The sequence below is a fragment of the Phaeoacremonium minimum genome (genome assembly GCF_000392275.1).
Source record: "Phaeoacremonium minimum UCRPA7 unplaced genomic scaffold PA7_03_scaffold_363, whole genome shotgun sequence".
Taxonomy (NCBI): Eukaryota; Fungi; Ascomycota; class Sordariomycetes; order Togniniales; family Togniniaceae; genus Phaeoacremonium; species Phaeoacremonium minimum.
The window spans coordinates 64,242-85,543 of record NW_006921267.1 but is presented as its reverse complement, the minus strand read 5'-3'; the positions used below and the strand labels follow the sequence as shown (position 1 = coordinate 85,543).

General features: G+C 50.8%; 7 protein-coding genes across 7 annotated transcripts; 3 read left to right on the top strand and 4 right to left on the bottom strand.

Annotated features, from left to right (window-relative positions):
- Positions 1-3,090: 3,090 nt before the first annotated feature.
- UCRPA7_4754 (putative extracellular cellulase protein) lies at positions 3,091-3,704 on the top strand (the record flags this gene model as incomplete). Its single annotated transcript, XM_007917305.1, has 2 exons — positions 3,091-3,108; positions 3,294-3,704. The coding sequence occupies 2 exons, from the start codon at positions 3,091-3,093 to the stop codon at positions 3,702-3,704; spliced, it is 429 nt and encodes a 142-aa protein (XP_007915496.1).
- Positions 3,705-6,183: 2,479 nt separating this feature from the next.
- On the bottom strand, positions 6,184-7,175 carry UCRPA7_4753 (hypothetical protein; the record flags this gene model as incomplete). Its single annotated transcript, XM_007917304.1, has 3 exons — positions 6,184-6,287; positions 6,346-6,781; positions 6,870-7,175. 3 exons carry the CDS (start codon positions 7,173-7,175, stop codon positions 6,184-6,186), a joined length of 846 nt encoding a protein of 281 aa, XP_007915495.1.
- A 617-nt stretch (positions 7,176-7,792) lies between these two features.
- On the bottom strand, positions 7,793-9,006 carry UCRPA7_4752 (putative xaa-pro aminopeptidase family enzyme protein; the record flags this gene model as incomplete). Its single annotated transcript, XM_007917303.1, has 2 exons — positions 7,793-8,046; positions 8,106-9,006. The coding sequence occupies 2 exons, from the start codon at positions 9,004-9,006 to the stop codon at positions 7,793-7,795; spliced, it is 1,155 nt and encodes a 384-aa protein (XP_007915494.1).
- An 835-nt stretch (positions 9,007-9,841) lies between these two features.
- On the bottom strand, positions 9,842-10,743 carry UCRPA7_4751 (putative aldo-keto reductase protein; the record flags this gene model as incomplete). The annotated part of the gene is made up of 2 exons (XM_007917302.1): positions 9,842-10,177; positions 10,234-10,743. 2 exons carry the CDS (start codon positions 10,741-10,743, stop codon positions 9,842-9,844), a joined length of 846 nt encoding a protein of 281 aa, XP_007915493.1.
- A 3,807-nt stretch (positions 10,744-14,550) lies between these two features.
- On the top strand, positions 14,551-15,523 carry UCRPA7_4750 (putative arginase protein; the record flags this gene model as incomplete). The annotated part of the gene is made up of 2 exons (XM_007917301.1): positions 14,551-14,911; positions 14,967-15,523. The coding sequence occupies 2 exons, from the start codon at positions 14,551-14,553 to the stop codon at positions 15,521-15,523; spliced, it is 918 nt and encodes a 305-aa protein (XP_007915492.1).
- Positions 15,524-16,096: 573 nt separating this feature from the next.
- Positions 16,097-18,396, bottom strand: UCRPA7_4749 (putative histone-lysine n-methyltransferase set9 protein; the record flags this gene model as incomplete). The annotated part of the gene is made up of 3 exons (XM_007917300.1): positions 16,097-16,456; positions 16,994-18,214; positions 18,298-18,396. The coding sequence occupies 3 exons, from the start codon at positions 18,394-18,396 to the stop codon at positions 16,097-16,099; spliced, it is 1,680 nt and encodes a 559-aa protein (XP_007915491.1).
- Positions 18,397-19,813: 1,417 nt separating this feature from the next.
- Positions 19,814-20,188, top strand: UCRPA7_4748 (putative 50s ribosomal protein l14 protein; the record flags this gene model as incomplete). The annotated part of the gene is made up of 1 exon (XM_007917299.1): positions 19,814-20,188. The coding sequence occupies one exon, from the start codon at positions 19,814-19,816 to the stop codon at positions 20,186-20,188; it is 375 nt and encodes a 124-aa protein (XP_007915490.1).
- Positions 20,189-21,302: the final 1,114 nt, after the last annotated feature.

Here is a 21,302-nt window from a genome sequence, read left to right as displayed (position 1 = left end):
ATTGCCATATTGCTTGGCACGCCAGTGCTGGTAGGTGTAATTCTCGTGATGATATCGCTCCCTCTTAATAATACGCGAATAGGACTCGGACTCCAGATCTTAGAAAGACAAGGAGAGATTGTTCAAGCTCTGGGACCAGGTGCTCTGGAAGAAACTACAAGAATTTGTGATAATTGGAAGGCCTTCAATGTGTCACGCCCTATCATACAAGACGATTCTGGAATTTAGCGTCTCAACCCAGTATGGCCAAGTTTGCAGTGGACTAAGTGCGGCGCGACACCTGCAATGCCATACTTCGTGGGAGATGATGAATTCTCTAGACCTCTACGGGGATATTATCACCGGGTATTAGCATGTTGAAATCTCTATGTCTGTTATCTTTAATTCGCGCTCGCTTCTGGTGTGACCCCGATCAACTTTCCAATCTAGTTGCCGTTGGCAAATGAGAGTTCATTCTCACCGTAAAGAAACTGCCAGTTCCGGGTATCTAAGTTGCGCGTTTGTGTCCTAGTTTCACGCAGCCTCTGACCGATCAACTGCAATGTATTAGCGATTGTACTACCGGTTGATAACCAAATAAATAGTAGAGTGGTGGCCACGGAAACGAGACAAATCCTGGTCACCCCACTGTATGTCTCTATCGCGTCATTGAGCGCGGCCGGTACCCCGCATCCCTGAGACAATCAGACAATACCCTCGATGTCTAGATTACAAATTCCGAACTGAATTTTCTTTGCTAATCATCTAGAACTTCTCCTGAAATAACAACAATATTGGCGACATAACGACCACAATGTTCAGCATCCTCTCTCGTCTGGCGGGCAGTAGCCCTAATAAGGCTCTGAAGGGGCACAAACTCCTAATTATATCACCGTGGACTCCACCGACAGATGTCCTGACGAGACTACGTGAGGTATATTCCGGTCTTGAGATAGCCCACTACAATGCCAAGAGCGATGTTCCGGATGGAGACTGGAGCTCCGTGACAATTCTTCTTACCCAACGGGAATTTCCAACTAAGGAAGCGGTGCCAAAGTTGGAATACATCCAACTGTACAGCGCAGGGGCTGAGCATATCGTCAAAGATCCTCTGTTCGTGGACACGGATATAAGTTTCTGCACAGCAAACGGTGTTCATGGGTGAAGACTTTTTACAATAAGACTATTTTACTGGGTGTGTACCCTTTTGCTAACAAATCTTAGACCCCAGATCACCGAATGGATCATTGGCACTTTCTTAGCTTTTCAGCATAGTTGTAAGGCATCCTCACAAATTAGTTTGCGGTTTGCTTCCCGGAGCTGTTCACTGACGTCGTAACCTTCATGGATAGTTCCAGCATATCTAGAGCACCAAAGGGAGGGCAAGTGGAAAAGACTAGACACCCCTGTGGATGACGCCGTTGGTCAGAGAGTGTAAGTTCGCGTTATGCAATGTTTAAGACAACACGGAATTAACAGCATGACAGAGGAATATTAGGTTATGGAAGTATAGGCCGCCAGGTTGCCCGTGTTGCAAAGGCACTTGGTGCGGATGTCCATGCTTATACACTTCATCCACGCAAGACGCCTGAGTCCCGAAGAGATGATGGGTATACTCCGCCCGGACTTGGTGACCCAGAGGGAGTCTTTCCCTCAAAATGGTTTTCGGGAGAATCTAAAGAAGAGCTGCATGAATTTCTTGGCTCTGGACTGGATCTTTTGGTGGTCTCCTTGCCACTCACCGACCTGACTAGGAACCTGCTCTCTGCATCTGCCTTTGAAGTCCTTTCGAAGTCCAGGACATTCGTCTCCAACATTGGCCGCGGTCCAATCATCAATACTACTGACTTGATAGAGGCGCTAGACAAGGGGGTAATCCGCGGTGCAGCCATAGACGTGACAGATCCCGAGCCGCTACCCGATGGGCATCCTTTGTTCAAGGCCAAGAATATCATCATCACTCCCCATGTCAGCGGCGCTTCGAGCAGTTACAACACACGCGTACTAGCAATATTAGAACATAATTTAAGTCGTCTCAGTGAAGGGAAGGAGCTTACAAACAAAGTCAGCAGGAAAGATGGTTATTAGGGCTTCTTGAATGCTCGGCGCTTGAGATAGACCGTCTGTGGTGTTACAGGCATCATTACTGCAGGGATTTCGGGCCGCGTCTAGATCATTTTATCCTCCAATGTCAACTTCTCTTTTTCGCTATGGATACTCACCCAGCTGAATGAGGCTTAATGCTAATTTATGTACCCTGAAGTCTCACCATCAGATTGAAGGATTCGGTCGTGGAACCGAGACTAGCGCTAATCCAGCCCTAACAGATTGCTTGTGGTGAAGCTAGTATCCGCCTCGAGGTTTCATATCCCTGCTTATTAGATGATGTAGGGGACACCCTCTCACCACAATGTGTGTGTTTAGTCAAATGGCCAGATTACTCGTTGAAGCTTGGTTGATCCGTTAAATACCCTCCATTGGTCACTCTTCTGCTCTGTCCTCATTTTGGTGATCATTCATTTGCAGTCCTGCCTACGTGCTTGTCGCTCTTTTTGTAGAAATTATTATCAGTCATTCGCTTCAAGAGGTTGACCTCGTCCTCTCATTACAACCCAGTTATCATCACCTCGTCAACCCTTAAATTGACCAAGTCCGGCATCTGGAACCAACTTGTTAAATTCTGCCTCAAGCCTCTATTCATTGTTGTATCGCCTTTTGCTATCACAATGAAGACTACTACGGTCCTTCTAGCTATTGGAGTTTCCTCCTTGGCTTGGGCTTGCCCGGCGATTCGGCCGAGCAGTTCTTCAACCTCCACTACAGTCCAGTCTCCAACTCCGCAACCTGTTGCTCCAAGCTCAGCACCTTCTGTTTCCAATGAACCAGTCCCTGTTGTGACGCCAAGCTCCTCTGCGGTTGCTGAGAGCCCCATTCCCGCCGTTACATCGACTCCGCCAACGCTTGTGGAGAACCCTGCGCCAGCGGCTCCTACCACTTTGGTTACATCGGTGGCTCCTACCAAGATCAGTACCAGTCCGGTAGCTGCGGAGCCAACGACACCTGCCAGTTCAGGGCCTTCAGTCTCCGGGGAGTCAACCTTCTACGGCGGCAATGTTGCAGGAGGAATGTGTTCATTCTCAACTTACACACTCCCAAGAGGCCTCTTCGGCACTGCCTTCTCTGGATCCGCATGGGACAGTGCAGCTCACTGTGGCAGCTGCATCGAAGTTACTGGGCCAAATGGAAATTCCATTACTGCCATGGTAAAGACCGCATTGATATTACTACCCTGTTCAGCATGCTAACACTACTAGATTGTCGACCAATGCCCAGAGTGCGACGAGGGCCATCTTGATCTATTCCAGAATGCGTTCGCGGAGCTGGGAGATATTTCTGCGGGCATTATCTCAACCTCTTACACCTTCGTACCGTGCGGTATCACCTCGCCACTCGTTCTCCACAACAAGAGTGGTACATCCGCGTACTGGTTTAGCATGCAGGTTGTCAATGCCAACGAGCCAGTCGAGAAGTTGGAGGTCAGCACAGATGGTGGTGCCACATGGCAAGGCACAACTCGCGCCGAGTACAATTTCTTCGAGAACTCAAGCGGCTTCGGTACCACAAGTGTGAACGTTCGTGTCACTAGCACTGGCGGCAAGGTTATCACCGTTAACGATGTGACCGTTGCATCTGATTCACAGGTCACGGCAGGCTCTAACTTTTAGGTAACACGGGCCTATGTGCTTGCTTCGCTTCTTGCGTGTATTGTTCGCATTTTGGTAGCCTATGCTTGCCTTGTACTCTGTTCCTGTACATATTTAACTAAACGAATCAATCGGACATGTCTTCTGATTCTGATCAATTACACCGACATGCGATTTATCGCGAGGCTTGACAAGCCATAATTGTACATCTGGCAGATGGCCCCATTCTCAACCCTCACAATAGGCATGGTCGTGCTATCAGAAGGTCAGCTTTGGGATAAAGGCGTGAGTCAATGATATGATCTGAATTATTTGATGCGACAAGATCGATCATCACTCGTGGTGTTCTTCATCTCATAATATCCTTACATTTAGGAGTTCCGAGGCATCAAGCCTGTAAATCGGTCAATCTGCGTTTCACTCCAGCAAGCAGTGATCGTCTAGTAAGATATAACTTTTCCTCTGTCTGCACTCTTTCCGGATGAATTGCTTCCTCGTTGACGTAGAACCCAAAGCCTGCTACATTCTGCACCTGAACTGTCTTAACGCTCGAACCCGCGTATCCACTCGTGATGGGACTGGTGTCCAACAACCCCTGAATCCACTTTCGAATCCTTTCGTCCTCGTCCAGAACAGCCATGGCCATTCCTACACTTGACACGTCTCCGCCGGCAAGTCCCACAGCCTTTGCTGCGACCAGGAACTCCGACCATTGTCTCTGTGCGTAATTGAAGACAACTCTCGAGGACTGTAGTCTTCTGACTATAGAACACTTACTTGAATGATATTCAGAGTATAGTGAAGTGAATTGACTTGAGCAAGCAATGAGCGAAGCATTGAAGCCAAGATACTGTCGAGCTAACCCCGTGATATATATGTGTATGTGTCTTAGATAAGGCAGGCATACATTCAGCCCTATGGGGTGGGACTACCTCGAATGATGCGCCCGGAGGTTTCAGTATCATCAGCACGCTACATCATTGCCGACTAATCTAGTCTAAGGTTGGATGGATGTCTGGCAAATAAGCGTAAATCGACAGACACGGCATCCATGCTTCGTCTCCTGCAGTGATACGCAAGCCAGTGCAGAACTCTCCTGCAGCGGCGGAGTCCGGCGGAGTGAAGTCAGGAAATGAGAACCAGTTGCATCGGTTGCAGGTGTCTCTTAAGCGCCTGCAGAGACACAAGGATGTTTAGCCACAGCAAGACTGGGCTAAGTTGTATGCATGCTTCTGTGTTTCTGTAGCTGCTAGTTGGAAGGAGAACTCTAATTCACTGTTAATCGTCGTCTCTGGCCAACTCCCATTGTTGCAAGCTGTTTTTGTTTTCCAATTGATTACTATTCAAGTGTCTCAGCTTTGGAATGAGTGTTGCGGCTGGACGGCTCATCATGAGTACAACAGTACCACATGGCCGGATAAGACATGATTAAGGTGTGGTGCGGTAGCTATCTCAGCCCCGACTTGACGCTGAAACATTACTTCCAGATAGAGAAACCAGGGCCTCAACCAGTTGTTGAGTTGAGTTGACTTTAGGTGATGATAGCCAGCTTCCATCCAACCCGGACATCGTTCGGAGGCCCCTCTTTCGGGCCTTCTGCCGTGTAGCCCGAAATAGGCCAATCACAGAAATGCAAATTCAACGGCCAATAGGTAAGATACGCGATGAGCCCGAGCCGGGGCCCGGGGTAAGGCATGAGCCTTCTCGTGTGAAATTACTTATGACCTGGCTCCTCTTGAAAGAGATCAACCCCATCACGGACCTTCATCATAATTCCCTTGTCATCAGAAGCGTGCCGCAACATACAGTCTATAAATGATGCATGACGTTTGTTGGAGGCCACACCTTGCCGTGCTAGGCCACTGTGGAAGCGCCGACAGAGACAGAGGGTAGCTGTCGTAAACACGGACCTCGTATATTGCTCGAGTTGAGCTAAGGATCAGAAGCGCTTCTGCGGCCCGGGCCCCAGTCCGCCTCAAGCCTGTCTACTAGATAGGAAAATTGAAATTTTATCTCATCAGTGCTCTGGACCAGCAGCAAAGTAGCTGAGCGATCAGGTTGGACCCCAGTCTCAAGCAATCATTATACTTTGACTTAGAACACACTACACATCGGTAAAGACACGGGCCACCAAGCAGTGAAGCGAACTATGTTCGTTAGCCCTATGAAGACATGGTATCACTACAATTCCCTTTTGGTTCTCCCAGCGACCGGGTCGCCATCCGTATCCATAACACAGAGCGTCTCGTCTCTGTATACCGGCACCCATTATATACTAACACAGTTGCAAGCAAGACAGGTACGGTTGCACCCGCCGTCAAATTGCGCCGAGCCATCCAGTTTGCTTCGTCTGAGTTGCAGAACCGCACCGCCACAAAGAGCCGTAGACAGCCAAACTAATGCGAGAAGAAGACTGCGAAAGTTCCATAACGCCGTCCAGTTCCAATACTCAAACAACCTTTTCGATTCCATGAACAAGAAAACTCTGCCGAAAGTCGGTTCAAGCAACGTTGCTGCTGTGGCGCGCTCGCTTGCGGGCGCTTCCGGCGGCGGGATGCATTTTGTCGTTTTTCTCGCGCTTGAGCTTCTCGTCGAGGACACGAGCTACATATGGTTAGATACATGGGGCTACAAAGCATCGCCGAGGCGCAGAGGAACCTACTGAGAACGTCGTAACCGAACTGGGGGTACTCCAAGCACAGAGAGCGGAACTCCTCCTCGGCTTCGGCACGCAGGCTATGCGACCGCGTGGCCCAGAAGTTGGCCACCGGAGCACGAATGGCAGTGTCGTCCTTGGGGGTGAAGGCATATACGTATCTGGCGTACGCGATCTCGCCCTTGGCCGTGGAGTTGACACAGTGAATCTTCGAACTGGCGAGGTTCTTCAGCCCGGGAAGCTGGAACTTCTCGGCGAGCGTGTAGACACGGGCATGCTTAAGGAGCTGGTCTCCAGTTTCATCCACCTTAGGGATGCTGTCGTCGGCCTCCAATTGGCGCTGGCCGGGGATCTTCTTGGGGAAGTAGTCGCCGGTGTAGAGAAATTCGAGGAAGCAGCCAACGGCATCGATATCGTCGCTAGTGAGTTCAATTTGACGAGGCTGAGAGCCAATTGTCAGTAATCACATCATGAGATTAGGTGCACCTGCCAATGTAGACAGGGCCAACAGAGACTAGGTGAATACTCACACTTCCGTCATCGCTGAACTGGGCGCAGGCTTCTCGGAAGTAGGGGCTTGTGGTCAGCAGACCTTGATGGGCAGTGAGGATCGTCTCTTCCTTGCCATTGCCAACCAGCAGGGTGACAACTGGGCTGGCAAGGTAGCTGAGAAAGGTCACACGGGGGGCAGGGGGGTCCGCGATGTCGTCGTCGGGGAAGGGCAGCGCAGCTTGTCCATTAGCAGTCTCCTCTTTGTCCTCAGCCATCTCAACATCGCCGCTGGGGTCCTCAGTGCTGGGAACATCCTCAGCAAACTCCTCGGTGAAGTCGGCCATTGCCGAATGCGATCTGGCTTGGGGGTGATGAATTGCGATTGGCAGCTTTGTCGGTGGTTGCAATCAATTGGCGCACCGGATCCTCGACTTGTGAACCGAAATAGTACGAAAAGAACGGTGATGAATGTCAATTCGACAAAGGAGACAAGGGCAGGAGGCTTGCACGAAAGAGAGAATAATATAGCGGCACAATGGAGGAATCCGACTCTACTTGTGATGTGATGAACCCGCAGAAAGTGGGAGATCTGCTAAGCCGAGAGGGACAGCTGTGAGTGAGCTAACGCAGCAGCTCCAGAGCTTAGCGTCGTGCCTGAAGCGCAAGGCAATAATGCCGAGATGGTCATAGCTTCTTTTGTGCCTAGGGACCAATTTCTCGACTTCTTAGACATCTCCTCAGAAGCTCGTGGGATTCAAAGGGGATTCGCATTGATCAATTATTCAGCCAATTTATATCTTTTATCAATCACGGTACTGAGCAGGCCTAGTCAATGAACTTGGAGACGTTGCGTGGTCGGGTTAGTGCAACCTCGAACTTCCCAGATCCAGCGTCTCGACTTAATAAACGGACGCATTTTGCAACAAAAAAAAAAAAAAAAAACCCAACCACATAATCCTTATCAGAGATCTCCTTGGGTCCTGAGGACATCTTTGCTTGGTGTGTGGACCAGGTGGAAACGCTCTTGTCTGCCATAAACCCAGTCCCATCCCTTTTCTTCGTCCACCCAGCGAATGTCTTCTTCGAGAGGGAACACATACGTGGCGTTCTTCTCGGGGACAAAATGCTTCGCCAGCAATTCCACACTGTAGTAGGTCTTGGGCAGTAGTGGCAGATCTCCAAGCTTGGGTACGCCGTCTTGCAGATTCGTCATACCTGCCAGGAAATGTCAATTCATCTTCTTCGTGAGAAGTGCACGTTTGGGCATCGCTCACCGACTAGAGTGCCCGCCGAATGCCCCCAATCGCCAATGGGATGGGAATACACCAGGCCGTCGATTCTCTCCTCGCTCATTTGTGCCAGACATGCCGCCAGGATGTCATTTCCTGTTGACCCAACCTTCATATTTGATTTGACGATATCCTGCATTCTATTTCCCTTCTTCAGGCCGTCCTTGAGTCCCTGGGGAATGTCATCCTCCGTCTCGCCTGGACGAAGCACATATCCCAGGTGCTGCGTATCTGTATTCAGACCCAGAGCAGTCACCCCAAAGTCCACATGCAACATGTCACCATACTCAATCACCTCCCTCGGACCATTTGGAAACCCCGGGTTGCTACCAGGAATCTCAAAGTACTCATCTATGATTGTCACATCTGGCTGGAACCAAGTTGTGTAGTTATACTCCTGGATGCGCTCCCGCAGCCACCACTCGACGTCCGAGACGGTCGTTTTACCCGGGGTGATCACCCGCTCGCTGAACGCCTCGTCAATCATCGCCCACGCCGTCTCCATCAGCCGGGGATACCACGACATGCGCGCCGCGGGCTGCGTGGCGATGTACTCGACGGCGAGCATGGGCTGGGTGATGAAGCGCCGTGCCCACTTGGGCCCCACGCCGGCGTACAGCGCCTGGAACTCGCCGGCGTGCATCCCGCTGCTGAAGGCAATGTCCTGCTCGATGTTGAGCGCGATGGTGGCCGGGTCCTGCGCCTCGAGCATCTCCTTGAGCTCGTCCCACACGCCCGGCGTGTTGTCGATCCATGTGTACGAGTCTGGCGTGTCGCCGGTGGCGTTGGCCAGGAAGAGCGTGGTGGTGCGGCGGCGGGCGGAGAACTGGGTCGCTGACTTCAGCGTCCAGAAGACGGTTTCCTCGGCATATTCACGCTGGCTCATCTGCAATTGTTCGTAAGACTGTTGTATTGCTTCAATTGACATGAGATGGCGAGCTTACAAGCCAAGCATCAACCCCGTACTTTTGAAGGAGGGCGGGAATTTGTGTACGTCTCTGCTGGGTCCAGTCATTCTGAATCTTTGCCTGTGCCCTAAGAGGCGGCAACCTGTGATATTTCGGGTCATGAGATGGCTGATCACCTTTGGCGACTACATCTCCTACCAGCAGGCTCGCAAAAAAAGTGACAAGAAGGAGTAACTTCATCGCAGCCAAAAGATTCGTCTCTTCAATATCTTGATGTTTGAAGAAGTTGTGTCGCTCGGAGTCGAGCCGCAAAAGATGATGTCTTCAGAACTTCACTAGGCCCTGTGAGGCAGGTGGGTTGGAGGATCAGATCAGGGTCCCATCATATCAGCACTCTACTGAACGTCATTATTTGCTCTAAAATTCAAAAATGATTTTATCATTTAGCTGGGGAGTTTCATAGTCATCAAGAAGCTCAGAAAGATCACCATGTTCCAGTAATAAACAAAGGGACAGCCAGCATAGCGAGTAGGTCGAATTACCTAGGTATACAGTCCCGGCAGATATATGTCACCACCACAGCAGCTTCTCCTCCACTGCGGGGTCATTTGCAGCAATTGGAGTCAACGCGGGGTAGCTTCACATTCCAGCACTCTTTGTAGAGTGAGACTGAGACACTGACAGCCAAGCAAGATTCTGATCCGAAGTCTCTCCGTCTATAATTATTCATTCCCCAGTGTTTTTCTACGTCACCTAGCTCAATGTTGGTATATGAGTTCCTTGTTCCTACAGTTGCATACCCTCATTGGCAAGTCATGAGTTGATAACGGCCTTGGAAATGGCTCCGGGCGTTCCCTGGTCCAAGCCATTGAGAGTTGCCATATCGTTCTGCGAGAGGTCAAACCCGTAGATATCCGCATTCATCTTGATTCGATCTGGGCTGTCGCTCTTTGGCAAGGGCACCCAATTGCGCTGGAGGCTGTATCGAATCAAGACTTGATTAGGTGTGACGCCGTACTTCTTCGCGATGGCGTTGAGAGTAGGATCATCGGCCTTCTTGTTCCGGACTATCGGGCAATATGCCTCGATCACAATTCCGTGCTCCTCGCAGTACTCGACGATCTCCTTCTGCTGGCACCACGGATGAAGCTGTCTTCTTGTCAGCAGAGCGACTTAGTCCCCCTTGTCAGTGAGAAGCGACATACCTCGATCTGGTTGACCGTCGGGGGCCAGACCTTGGCGTACGGCTTCATGTCCTCGATATGCTTGATCCCGAAGTTGGACACGCCAATGCTCTTGGCCTTGCCTTCCTCATGCAGCCTCTCGAGCGCCAACCACATCTCCTTGACATTCTCACTGCCGCACTTAGGGTTGTGAACAAGGAAGAGGTCGACATAGCCGTCCTTGTCGAGCTTCTGGATGCTCTCCACACACTTGTCGTAGTTCTTGTCGACTGAGCCGGCGGGGTCGAGGATCTTGGTGGTGATGAAGACGTCTTTGCGGGCGAGGCGTGACTGCTTGAGAGCCTCGCCGACCTCTTCCTCGTTGGCGTATAATTGCGCTGTATCAATATGGCGGTAGCCGGCTTCGAGAGCCGTCAGGCAGGACTGTGTAGCGACATCTCTAGGAGATTTGTAGACGCCGAAACCAAGCTGTGGGATGCTGCCTGTATCGTGCGGCAGGGACAGGATGTCGGTGATTGTGCGGTTTCCCATCTTGGTCCTTGGCCAGGATGAGAAGCAGAATCTGCCGAGAGAATTTTGAGACCTATCGGGACGTTTTGTCAGATAAAAAGGGTTCAGATCCTTGATATGAGAATGACTGAGTGAATGAATGAATTTCGCGTCGTAGTCCGGTCGCGAAGCAATGACAGCACAGTCACCTCGCAGCTCGATGATCTCATTTGGTGAACAAGGTTGGTAGCGACCCGAAGGGGCCGTTGCCTGACAGCCGTTAAACGGCGGCGCCCCTCCCCACCGTCGCGGCCCGCCTGCACACTACTTCCGTGTACTCGGGCTTCTTTGGCCCGACTTGATGTTAAAATATTCCGTACTGGCAGCCTCCATGGATGCAGTACTAAAACGCTCACATTTTCATTGCCATTGTGCATGTAATTCCGTTCAGATCAATAATTCCGATGCTAACACCCATTTCCCCAGAGAACAGAAAGACAATCTCTCGTTAGCCGTACCTAGCCTCATTGCAGAGCCCCGCAATGCCTGGCATTCAAGCAGGCCTCCTCTACCACGAGTGTTGTCTATGTTTCGCATCGACCATGAATGCTAGGCTAGGTGATTTGATCCCTTGCTAGGCATGGTTGAGACACATCCTTTCAAGTCTTGAAATCGAAAATGAAAAACAGTGAGAAGCTAGAGGTCAACAGCAACTCCAATGGCATGCACCTCAGTAGTGGTTGGGGAAGAGGGAGAAGGCCTAATTTTGGTTAAGTATTAGAGAGGTCTTGCTCCTAGCGGCTTGTCCTTTCAATTTATATAAACACACACAAATTAATCCCTGTACTTTCCCTACCTGTCATGTGCTTCAGTCGCAGAATGGATTGAGAGGAAACTCCGTGGTTGGCGAATGGCGAAGAGCAGGATATTGCTCGCTATGTCGGTCACAATACTCGCCATTCTCCGGTGTCCCTGCTTGGAATTCGTCTTTTTCCCTTGCACTCTCCTTCATTTCAGCTTCAAGCTCGTGAAGACGCGCAACGGCGGCATCATGCACAATGCGGAGGAAGCTATGTATCACCCCATTCACACAGAAGAGCCTGTGGTAGAGTCTAACCACCCAGGTTACCATACTCCTGCCAATGCCGAACACCATGTGTGAGATGACCTATGTTTATGTTAAAGGCTGTCGTCGCTTGGATTTATATAAGAACAGCATACAAGGAATACTAAGAAGCTCAACACCTCCGGCAGAGGGCGAAAATCGAGCCCATGGTGGCGGATGGCGCCTGCAATAATGGCCACACGGAGTATGCAGATTATGACCCTTTCGGCTTCTCGACAAATCTCTGCTACCTGCCGAAATTCAATCATGTCGGCGAGGCGGAACATTGAGTATACAAACAATCTGTAGAGGCGATTCGCTCGCCGAGTAGTTGCAAACGTTCCTCATCAATACGGTCAATTAAGAATTTTGGCTCTATATAATAACGTAGACAAAGAGGCTGTCCATTTCTCGCGAAAGCTGGCTGTGTTTAACTCAACCACTTAGTTACGTTTTCGGTCGTTATGACTCTTGACGACACAACAAAGAAACCCCATCCCTTTTTCCAATAAACCCCGAATTACAGCCGAACCTTCACTTAAACCTCAGCTAATTCAGAATATCCGCATAATATCTTTACGATACTCTGGGTCCGGTGATTGCAATTGTAACGTTCTGCCGAGGATAGTTGTCAGGTCTGGAAATTTTTTTATTCAGAAATTGTTGTCCGTTGAGGCAATAGAGATTCCTGTCAAGAGTTGCTGAGATCTTCTTGTACTGGTCACTGTCTTGTAGTCATTCAGGCATCATGCTGGTAGACACTTAAAAAGTTACTACGAGTGATAGAGCAGTAGTTCATGGTCATGTGGTCATCCTCCCACGTCAACATGCATGATCTCGCCTACAGCGTGAGAAATCCGCCACTCCGGAGGCGATCCCGAAAATCTGGTGAAGTGGTGACGCGGTATCGTCGGCCGTAGGCTTTACCCGGGCTTCCGGTTGAGGCTCTGATATTATCCAGATGGATGGGACCATCGAATTGGGGAGACTGTACCTACAGCTCACAGATGACTGTTAATTCTCGGTCTTGGCTGTATAATTATAGCCGCCAATGATGATTTAGTCCAACGATAAGCTATCCGTTTCGACGAACTATTCCTTAGGAGTCACAGGTACGAGGCACTTCACAACAGATATTGTTTGACTTCACTTACGTAGGTAACATGCCCTACAGCTTTCAAGCTTTGTATCGTGGTTGAAGTTTAATAACACATGCAACTCTCTAAGCCCTTTCCCTAAAGAGCGTGCAGCAAAATATACTTACAGTTGTGAGTTTCCTGAAGATATCATCAGCATTGACTAGTCTGCCTTATTTCCTCTTTTAAGACCTTGCTGAGCAGCTCCCACTATTCCGCACTTCATTTCGTCATCCTAGTATTTCCATTCTTAGCACCTCATTCTATACACCTCACCGGGCAGACGCGGTTAAACCCACACCGATAAGCAAGCATAACAGCACATCTTGGATCTATTAAACAGATATCGTCTCTTACGCCACATGCAATTTCCTTTTCACCGTGCAATGCTTGACCAATTTGGACTTTATATGACCTCAATCACGCCCAGAACTAGTACACTGCAAGAAGCTATATATAATCATAGGAAGGAACTGCCTCCTCTTCAAGGACAGATTCCTGGTTCTAGCTCATTTCTTGGTGGATATTGCAAGTCGCCCTCATATAAGAGTTGCGAACAGATCTGCTCAGAATCCACGCTCCACCCTACCTGTAGCCTGAAAATGTACCACAGAGCCATGACTTCCAACATGATATCCGTACTTCTCGTAGCTGTTCTTCTACTCTCGAGAGTTACATCTGCGCAGAGAACTTCCAGTCAGAGTCTTTACGGCCAATGTAAGCTCGACAATGCGTTTCAGATGTTCAGGTCAGCTAACCAGCAATTTCTACAAAGGTGGTGGTCGTACCTGGGATGGTCCAACAGCATGCCCGACGGGCGCATATTGCAAAGGAAGCGACGAGAAGTGAGAACAATGCGCCTGGAGGGTTAAGCTTAGACTAACATAGTTGGCAGCCCCTGGTACTCGCAATGTGTATCCATAGCAGAAGACAGTCCTCCACCTGCTGGTGGGAGCAACCCTACCGTCATCACCAGGACAATCACGACCATCTTCAGTGTCGGCGGACCAACACCAACGGTTGTGTCAACCTTTGTGACTTTCCTGACTCCTGTCATCACACCACCGGCGATCACACTATCGACGACCATTACACTGATTCCAGATGATCCAATCACTGACTGGAAGCCTTGAATATTGCTTGGTATCAGCGGGCCTAAAGAGTGATAAAATGCGATGGTAAGATGAAGATAACTCGTTAATAGAGCAGCGTATCAATCTCTTTTATGTATTATAGTAATGCTCGAAGTTACAGTGAGAGGCTGGCTAGATAGCTCGGCGCAGTAATAAGACGGCATTACGGACAGTCTGGACGCTACCCTTTTCTGTTAATCGAACCGCAAAATGCTTGAAATATAGCACTATGATCTTGCCGAGAAAAGAAGGCTTTAATGTATCACCCACTAGAGTGCCTTGGGATGCCAAGGCTTTGTGGTGTTTTTCTCTGCGCAAATGCGCTTCTTCAACTTGAGGCTTCATACATGCCACTAGGCTATAAGGCAGCAAAGGCGCGTCAATGACACTTGACTCATGAAATTATGACATGTGGTGCAGAAAGAACATTGCTCAACTACCACTTGAACGCATCAATCTTAGCATCACTCTCACCATGGCGAAACGCCTCAGCTCAATCACACTGATATTCTCGCCTTACCACGTCGGCGTGCGAGGCGCCGCCGTCGGAGCAGGGCCGCTCCGGCTCCAGTCTCTCGGCCTGATACCCGCACTCGAGAACCTCGGCGTCACGGTTCGAGAGAAGCAGCTCGAACCGGTCGACGCTTTCGAGGGCGAAATCGGCCGCAGCTTTGAGCTGCTCAGGCGCACCTCCATTGCAGTCACGGAAGCCCGAGATTCGGGGTCGTTCCCAATCATCTGCTCCGGAAACTGCACCGCCAGCGTGGGCGTTTGGGCTGGTCTTTGCGGCTCATCAGAGTATGCTTCCAAGGCGCCACCAAGCTGCATATGGTTTGGTAAATAGATCTCTTTTCTAACCTTTCCGGAAAATAGGCTGATATAATAACAAAGATGCGCATGATGACCTGAACACGCCTGACACCATCATCAGTGGCTACTGGGACTCGATGCCTCTGAGTATGATGGCAGGCAAGTGCTGGCGGGCTCTTCTGAAGACCATTCCAGGGTTCAGAGCCCTCGACCTTAACCAGCTCATCCACATTGGCATGCGTGATGTCACCGAAGCAGAACGGACTGGAGTAGAGAAGGCTGGTTTTGACGTCATCTGGGGAAGCACAGAAGAAAAGGTGGACTTCAACAAGGGGCTCGGGGAGGTGCTCAAGCTGAAGAAAGGCAATATGAGCGAGACGTTGGTGCATGTTGATCTCGACAGCTTGGACCCGTCTGCTGGCAGGGCAAGTAAGTACCTTGCGCCAGGGGGCTTGCTGGAAGAGGACCTCACTGGTTGTCTGGAAAGGATTGTGGACGAGACGGTGCCGCTGTCGCTAACAGTGGCTTCATTCGACCCTGCTTTCGACACTGATGACCAGATGGCGAATGTAGCGATCCGTGCGATCAAGTCCTTTGTTGGCTCGTTGCTTCAGAAGGGCTTACTGATGCCTCAATGAAGATAGATACTAGGCGCTACTCGATATAGAACAATGTCCAAGGCGAGATTCATGGCAAGACTGTGAAATTGCCAACACACGAATAGGGGTCCCGCCTTGCCGTTTTTGCACAAAGATCAAGTCATGGAACAGAAGTCACATAAAACATACTGGAGACGAATCAATAGCGGTATTCAGTTGATGAATAATGCAGGTTCCTATCTATCAAAGTTCTTGGTGGCTGGCACAGATAATTATCCCTTCCTGATGTACACTGACGCTGCCAAGCCGATCAAGAGCTGTGCCCAATGCAACCAACGCCATCCATCGAGGGGTCCATTGTGCCCAACGAGTTTAGTATACAAAGACTTCTGGTCTCTTTGGCCAGAAGTTTCCATGCTAGATGCTTTCCTGGATGCTTCCGGAAAAGAAATAACAGTAGCTGTAGGGAATAGGAAATATGCTTCATCTTTCCCAGCGTCACATTAGATCGCTCGTTCCTGGGGTCTCCAAAACAACCACCCCTCGAACCTTCAGTTGACTTCAAGCCATCATACCAATTCTGTCCGTGAGGTGGCTTTACTTATGACTTCTCTAGCGAGTCTTGACGGCCTTGCCGCTGGACTGCCGCCTTCGGCTACTCCTCCTAAGGCCTAAAGCCGAGTCGTCATTTTCATCATCGCCAATCGCTGCAGAGATCTTCCGCTTCTTTGATTTCGGTCCAGCGAATTCGAAATCGCCTTCGTCGAGAGGGGTTTCTGTGCGTCGCAAGGGAGCTCTTCCTCTGGCAGCACGCTCCTCAGTCAAGTTTAGGAACCGATGCACGGTTCGATGATCGAGGATCCTCTCTTCTTTGTCCCATTTGCCCTCTGGCTCGGTTTTCGGCCATATATAACCGTACAACTTGCTATGTCGCTCGCATCGAGGACATGATGATTTTGTGTAGTACGCGTTCTGTTGGACAAATGCATTGTTGCAAATTGTGCAATGGATCCAGGCCATGTCAGGCTCCGCGAGTAGAAGAGGCGTGAGGGTATAATCCCCTGGAATTCGTTGACGTGGTGGGGGCGTGCCTTGCTTCTCCTCTGAAGACGACGCTGGAGTATCTCCCCTCGCCACCGCCTGTCTTACGGGACGGGGCACTTTTCTGGGGCGACCCCGACCTCGTTTGACGGGTGAGATGGCCGGCTCCATAGGTTCGATGGTTTCAGCGACTTCAGTGACTTCAACTGAGAGATTTGACGAGGTCGGTGTTAGAACAGGGATGCCAGTAGCTGACACTCCATCTATCTTTGCAATGGAACTCTCAGGTAGAGACTCAAGAGAAGATGCGCTCAGGGGGACCACCGGATCCATCCAGCTGGGCCGGGTTGTAGGCGCAGGTGGATCGTTAATCAGATCGTTGATGGACAATCCTCGAGACCTACTTTCAGTGGCTGATCGTACAGGAGCAACTTCACTCATTGGCGTAACATTCAGGAAAGGGGCTACTGAATTTAGTGCTGCTCTGCCCAATGCATCCGGGGGCTGCTCCTGCTTCAATGCCTCGAAAGATTCGTATGCTGAGCTCGATTGCGGCTCACGAAGACTTGGTTCCGGAAGGTCCTCTTCGGGGGTTGTCACGTCTGTCAACACAGTCTCGCCATTCGCGGAGTCTGATTCTGACACGCTTGGCGCCTGGCCGTCATCTGAACTTCCTCGAGAAATAGCAGCGCGAGAGACCACGGGCGTGACCTCGAAATGTGCCGTCTTCTGCTTCTTTGCGGGCGTGATTGGCGGAGTGGCTAAACCATCAATCTCGCGTTTTCGCTTCTGAAGACTATTCGGCGCGGTGATCAACCCTGAGTCAGTGGTCGAGGCACGATCACCTAGTAGCCTCTTCGACTTGCTTTTGTACACTTTTGGCCGAATCCCAGGCGTCACAGATGATGTTCGAGAACCAGAGTCACCGCGTTCCTCCCTACGTCTCCTTCGCAAGGAGTAGCCTTGGAGGGCGGCCATGTCCTCCTCGATGCTTTTTGTGAGCAATATATTGCCGTCTTCGGTCTTCCACCCATTGGCCAGATTGTCCTCGCAAGTCTTACACAGACACTCGCAATTATCCTCTCCGAAGTAATTCTCTCCGTAAGTCACAGTGATTTCCTCGCCAACATCAATATCTCGTACTGCAACGATCTCAATGCCTGCTTGACCCGTAGTCATGAGCTTGGCATTGGCACCACAATCATGGTTGGCGAAGCGGGCTGGGCCCATGAAAAGACTGGCGCACTTGTTCCGGCTGCTGACCACAATAGAGAAGTCCTTCTTGCGTGATGAAAGAGCGTCCTCCTCTTCTGGCGTGATCAACACCTGGATACCGGAGAGGTACTTGACTGTCTCGTTACGCTTGATATACCGCCGTGCCGTAATGCTTGCCTCTTGTGTAACAATTGTGTACCGGTTTGTGCTGCTGACTTCGAATGGACAGTCAGGGAGGTAGATCTGTAGATATCGGCGAAGGTGGCGCCTGAAATCGTCCTTTTCCTTGTCTGTCCGTAGCCCATTGTAGAATCTCTTCAGCCCATCGCTAGCGAGCAACTTGTCCTCAGCCACAGGCAGATTGGGATCGACAATAACATGAGTCTGAACGATCTTGGTGATGTCCTCTTCTCTGACACCGCGAGAGGCGTGGTATGAGGGCCGGTTCTTGGGTATGGTAGTCCAGTAGTAGGCCTAATGACATGATCGTTAGAAATATTGCTGGTCGCACGGACAAGACCATCTACTGCTACTATTCAAGAGGAGCAGTAACTTACGTGATCAACGAGCGCATCTGTCAATATATCATCGTAAGTCGACAATTGCGCCAAGGTCAGCGCCTGCTTCTTTGCGCTCGATCCAGGCGTTGGAGCCATTTTGCCAGGCGACGTACGATTCGACTATTTTCGAGGAAATCGAAGGGGGCCACCAACTGCAGGTCTGGTCTCGAGTTTGCAGGAGCAAATAATAGGCCGGATTGCCTCGATTGCAGCGAATGAAGGTGGGCAGGATTAATGTCCAAGTGAGAGGAAAGGAGTGGACGAAGGTCAGGTATGTCTTAGCCTTCAAAGACAATGGGCCCCAGGCGGACCGGGGAATGCGATGCGCGCGCCCTGGCGTAATAAGGAGGGTGGTAGGTTTGGTTGGAGAGACCGGACGAGACGGGGAATGTGGAGGAGGATTGCGCAGTCAGTTGGCTCCGTCCGTATTCCAGCAGGTGGTCAGGCCAGTGCAGCGCAACGCAACGCAACGCAATGCAACCGCAAATACAGGACCATACAAAGCACCAACACGCAGCAACGAAGGAGAGAAGGCGGCGCAGTCCGTCTGCTATTGTGTCCGGTTGGCTATTGTATCACTGGCGGTTGCTGCAATTCGTAGAGGATCTGTCAGGCCTGCTGCTGCTGTCGTCATAAGTCGGCGGCGGGTGGAAGCAAGGATCGCATCGCATTGATTACGGGAGATTTATAGGGACAAGGAGATGACGATGAGAGAGACAGTCTAAGGAGAAGAAAAGGAAGAAGAGGAAGAGGAAGAGGAAGAAGAAAAAGAACAGAGCAACGGAGTCCAGTTGTCTGTTCAAGCCATGACCTGGGCGGAGGGGTGAGTTGGTCGGGACTGGAGTTGAGGGAATAGTGAGGGAAGAGTAGAGAAGAGATCGATCGTCAATTGCCCGGGGCTTTGCATTATTGATTCAATACCAGTCCGCATGGCGGCCATCGAGTCCCCAAACCTTGGAAAATGGAGTGGCTAGGCGACGCCCTTCCTTCCTCCCCCTGTCTCTCGCCCTTACCCTGTAATTCGTCTACTACGCAGTAGGGGGCCCGCCCCAGCCAGGCTCAGGATCAGGCCCGGGCTGACCTCTTAGTGCAGCGATGGCCATTTACTCTGCAGCATTCGAGAGAAAGAGGGTGGCCTGCGCCTTCCTGCCCCGGCCCCATAACTGATTGGAGCTGGTCCGAGCTGAAGCGGAAAGAACGGGCAGTTCCACTCTGCACGAGGCGCTCGACATCGCACCAGCTCATTGGCCAGTTGCAAGTATCAGGCCGCTTGACCTGTTTGGGACAACAGCTGCTTTTTTCGTTTCCATGCAGCTCCAGGTACGTGAGCTGTGAAGACCGCAGTAACAGCTCAGCGAACATCACCATCGAGAACACGCACACAAACCCCCAAGGTTGCAGTGTGTCTCGGGTGGCAGCGTCGGCCAAGATGATTCAATTAAAGGTAACAGCTACTCGTGCCCCGTCCAAGACAGAACACTCGACTAACTAGCGTCCCCCTCGTGAACAGACGATGCTCAACTGCATCGACAACTCGGGCGCCGCCATCGTCGAGTGCGTCATGATCGTCGGCCAGAAGCGCCACGCCTCCATCGGCGACCGCATCGTCTGCGTCGTCCAGAAGCAGCGCGGCGCCGCCTCCGAGGGCATGTCCGCCTCCTCCGGCAACAAGGTCAAGCGCGGCGACATCCGCCACGGCGTCGTCGTCCGCACAAAGTACAAGGTCCAGCGCCCCGACGGCTCCGTCGTCCGCTTCGACGACAACGCCTGCGTCCTCATCAACAAGGCCGGCGACCCCATCGGCTCCCGCGTCAACGGCGTCGTCGGTGCCGAGCTGCGAAGGAAGAAGTGGAGCAAGATCCTCAGTATGGCTCCCATGCACGTGTAGACGAAGGGCTTTCTCCAGCCCGCTTGGAGCGGGAGAGAGAGAATGGGGGCACGCTTTGGATATGCTGGCATTCAATGGCATAGTACTTGAAGGGGAGGGCCTGACACAGAAAGAAGAGTACAAGTAGCTGACCGTCAGAAAGGGGTCAAGCTTATGTACCATATATCTGTATATATGGATGGGATCAAGGCATCATGAGACCGGCGTTTGGCATTTGCGTCTTGTAAAATACCAGCTTAGTAGCAAAAATAAATCTCCCTTAAGAAAGATCAACTATCATGCAATGAGTGTCGCTTAGTGGCTCGTCTTTGGTATCAATGGAGCCAGTTTTGGGCTGGATGTATACGATTCTCTGGTCGGAGCGCCAAAGTCACACGAGGAAATAAGATCAATGAGAAGAACAATGTCCATGTTTAATGGATGTCTCTTGATTTTCCGAATTATGGTTGAATGAAGTCTAAATATTACCGAAAACGCCTACAGTCCCTATCCCCTTGCCTTTTCTTCAGCGCATGCTGCCATTCTTCTAAACGCCACGCCAAATATGCAACCGTTGATGACTGTGAAAGACACCTCTTGCCAATCATCTCCCTACTGGAAAATATGACCGCATTCGCAGCAGACATAAAACAATTTCTGACGAGGATCAGCAGGTGCACAAGAAACCACGGGCGAAGAACGAGACTCACCATTCCTGTTTCAGAAGTACGTTGCTGTGACTGGAAGAAGACGGCTTCTTCGTGCTTGCAGACTGGGCAAGTCTTGTTGGATCGAGGGAGCTGTGAACCGGGAGAAGAATAATGTCAGCAGCAGGTTCTTGAACAAGAAACAACCATCGCTTCTCAAACAACAGCCCGCCACTAAACAGCATAATCCCATTGAGCGCCATTCCTGCAGAATCGCCATGCGTCGTCGTAGATCGTATATGAACCTTGCTAGATAATCGTACAGCGTATGCTCTCCCTCCTTTCGTGGATAGTGATTCGGCGTTGGTCGTCAGGCTCAAACCTGCGCAACACCTTAGTTGCCGTTATCGATGACCGTTCAGACTCCGCTCTCTAGGGAGAAGATCGGCTTAGGAGAAGACCATGGGCTACCATAACTGTCGGGCTGA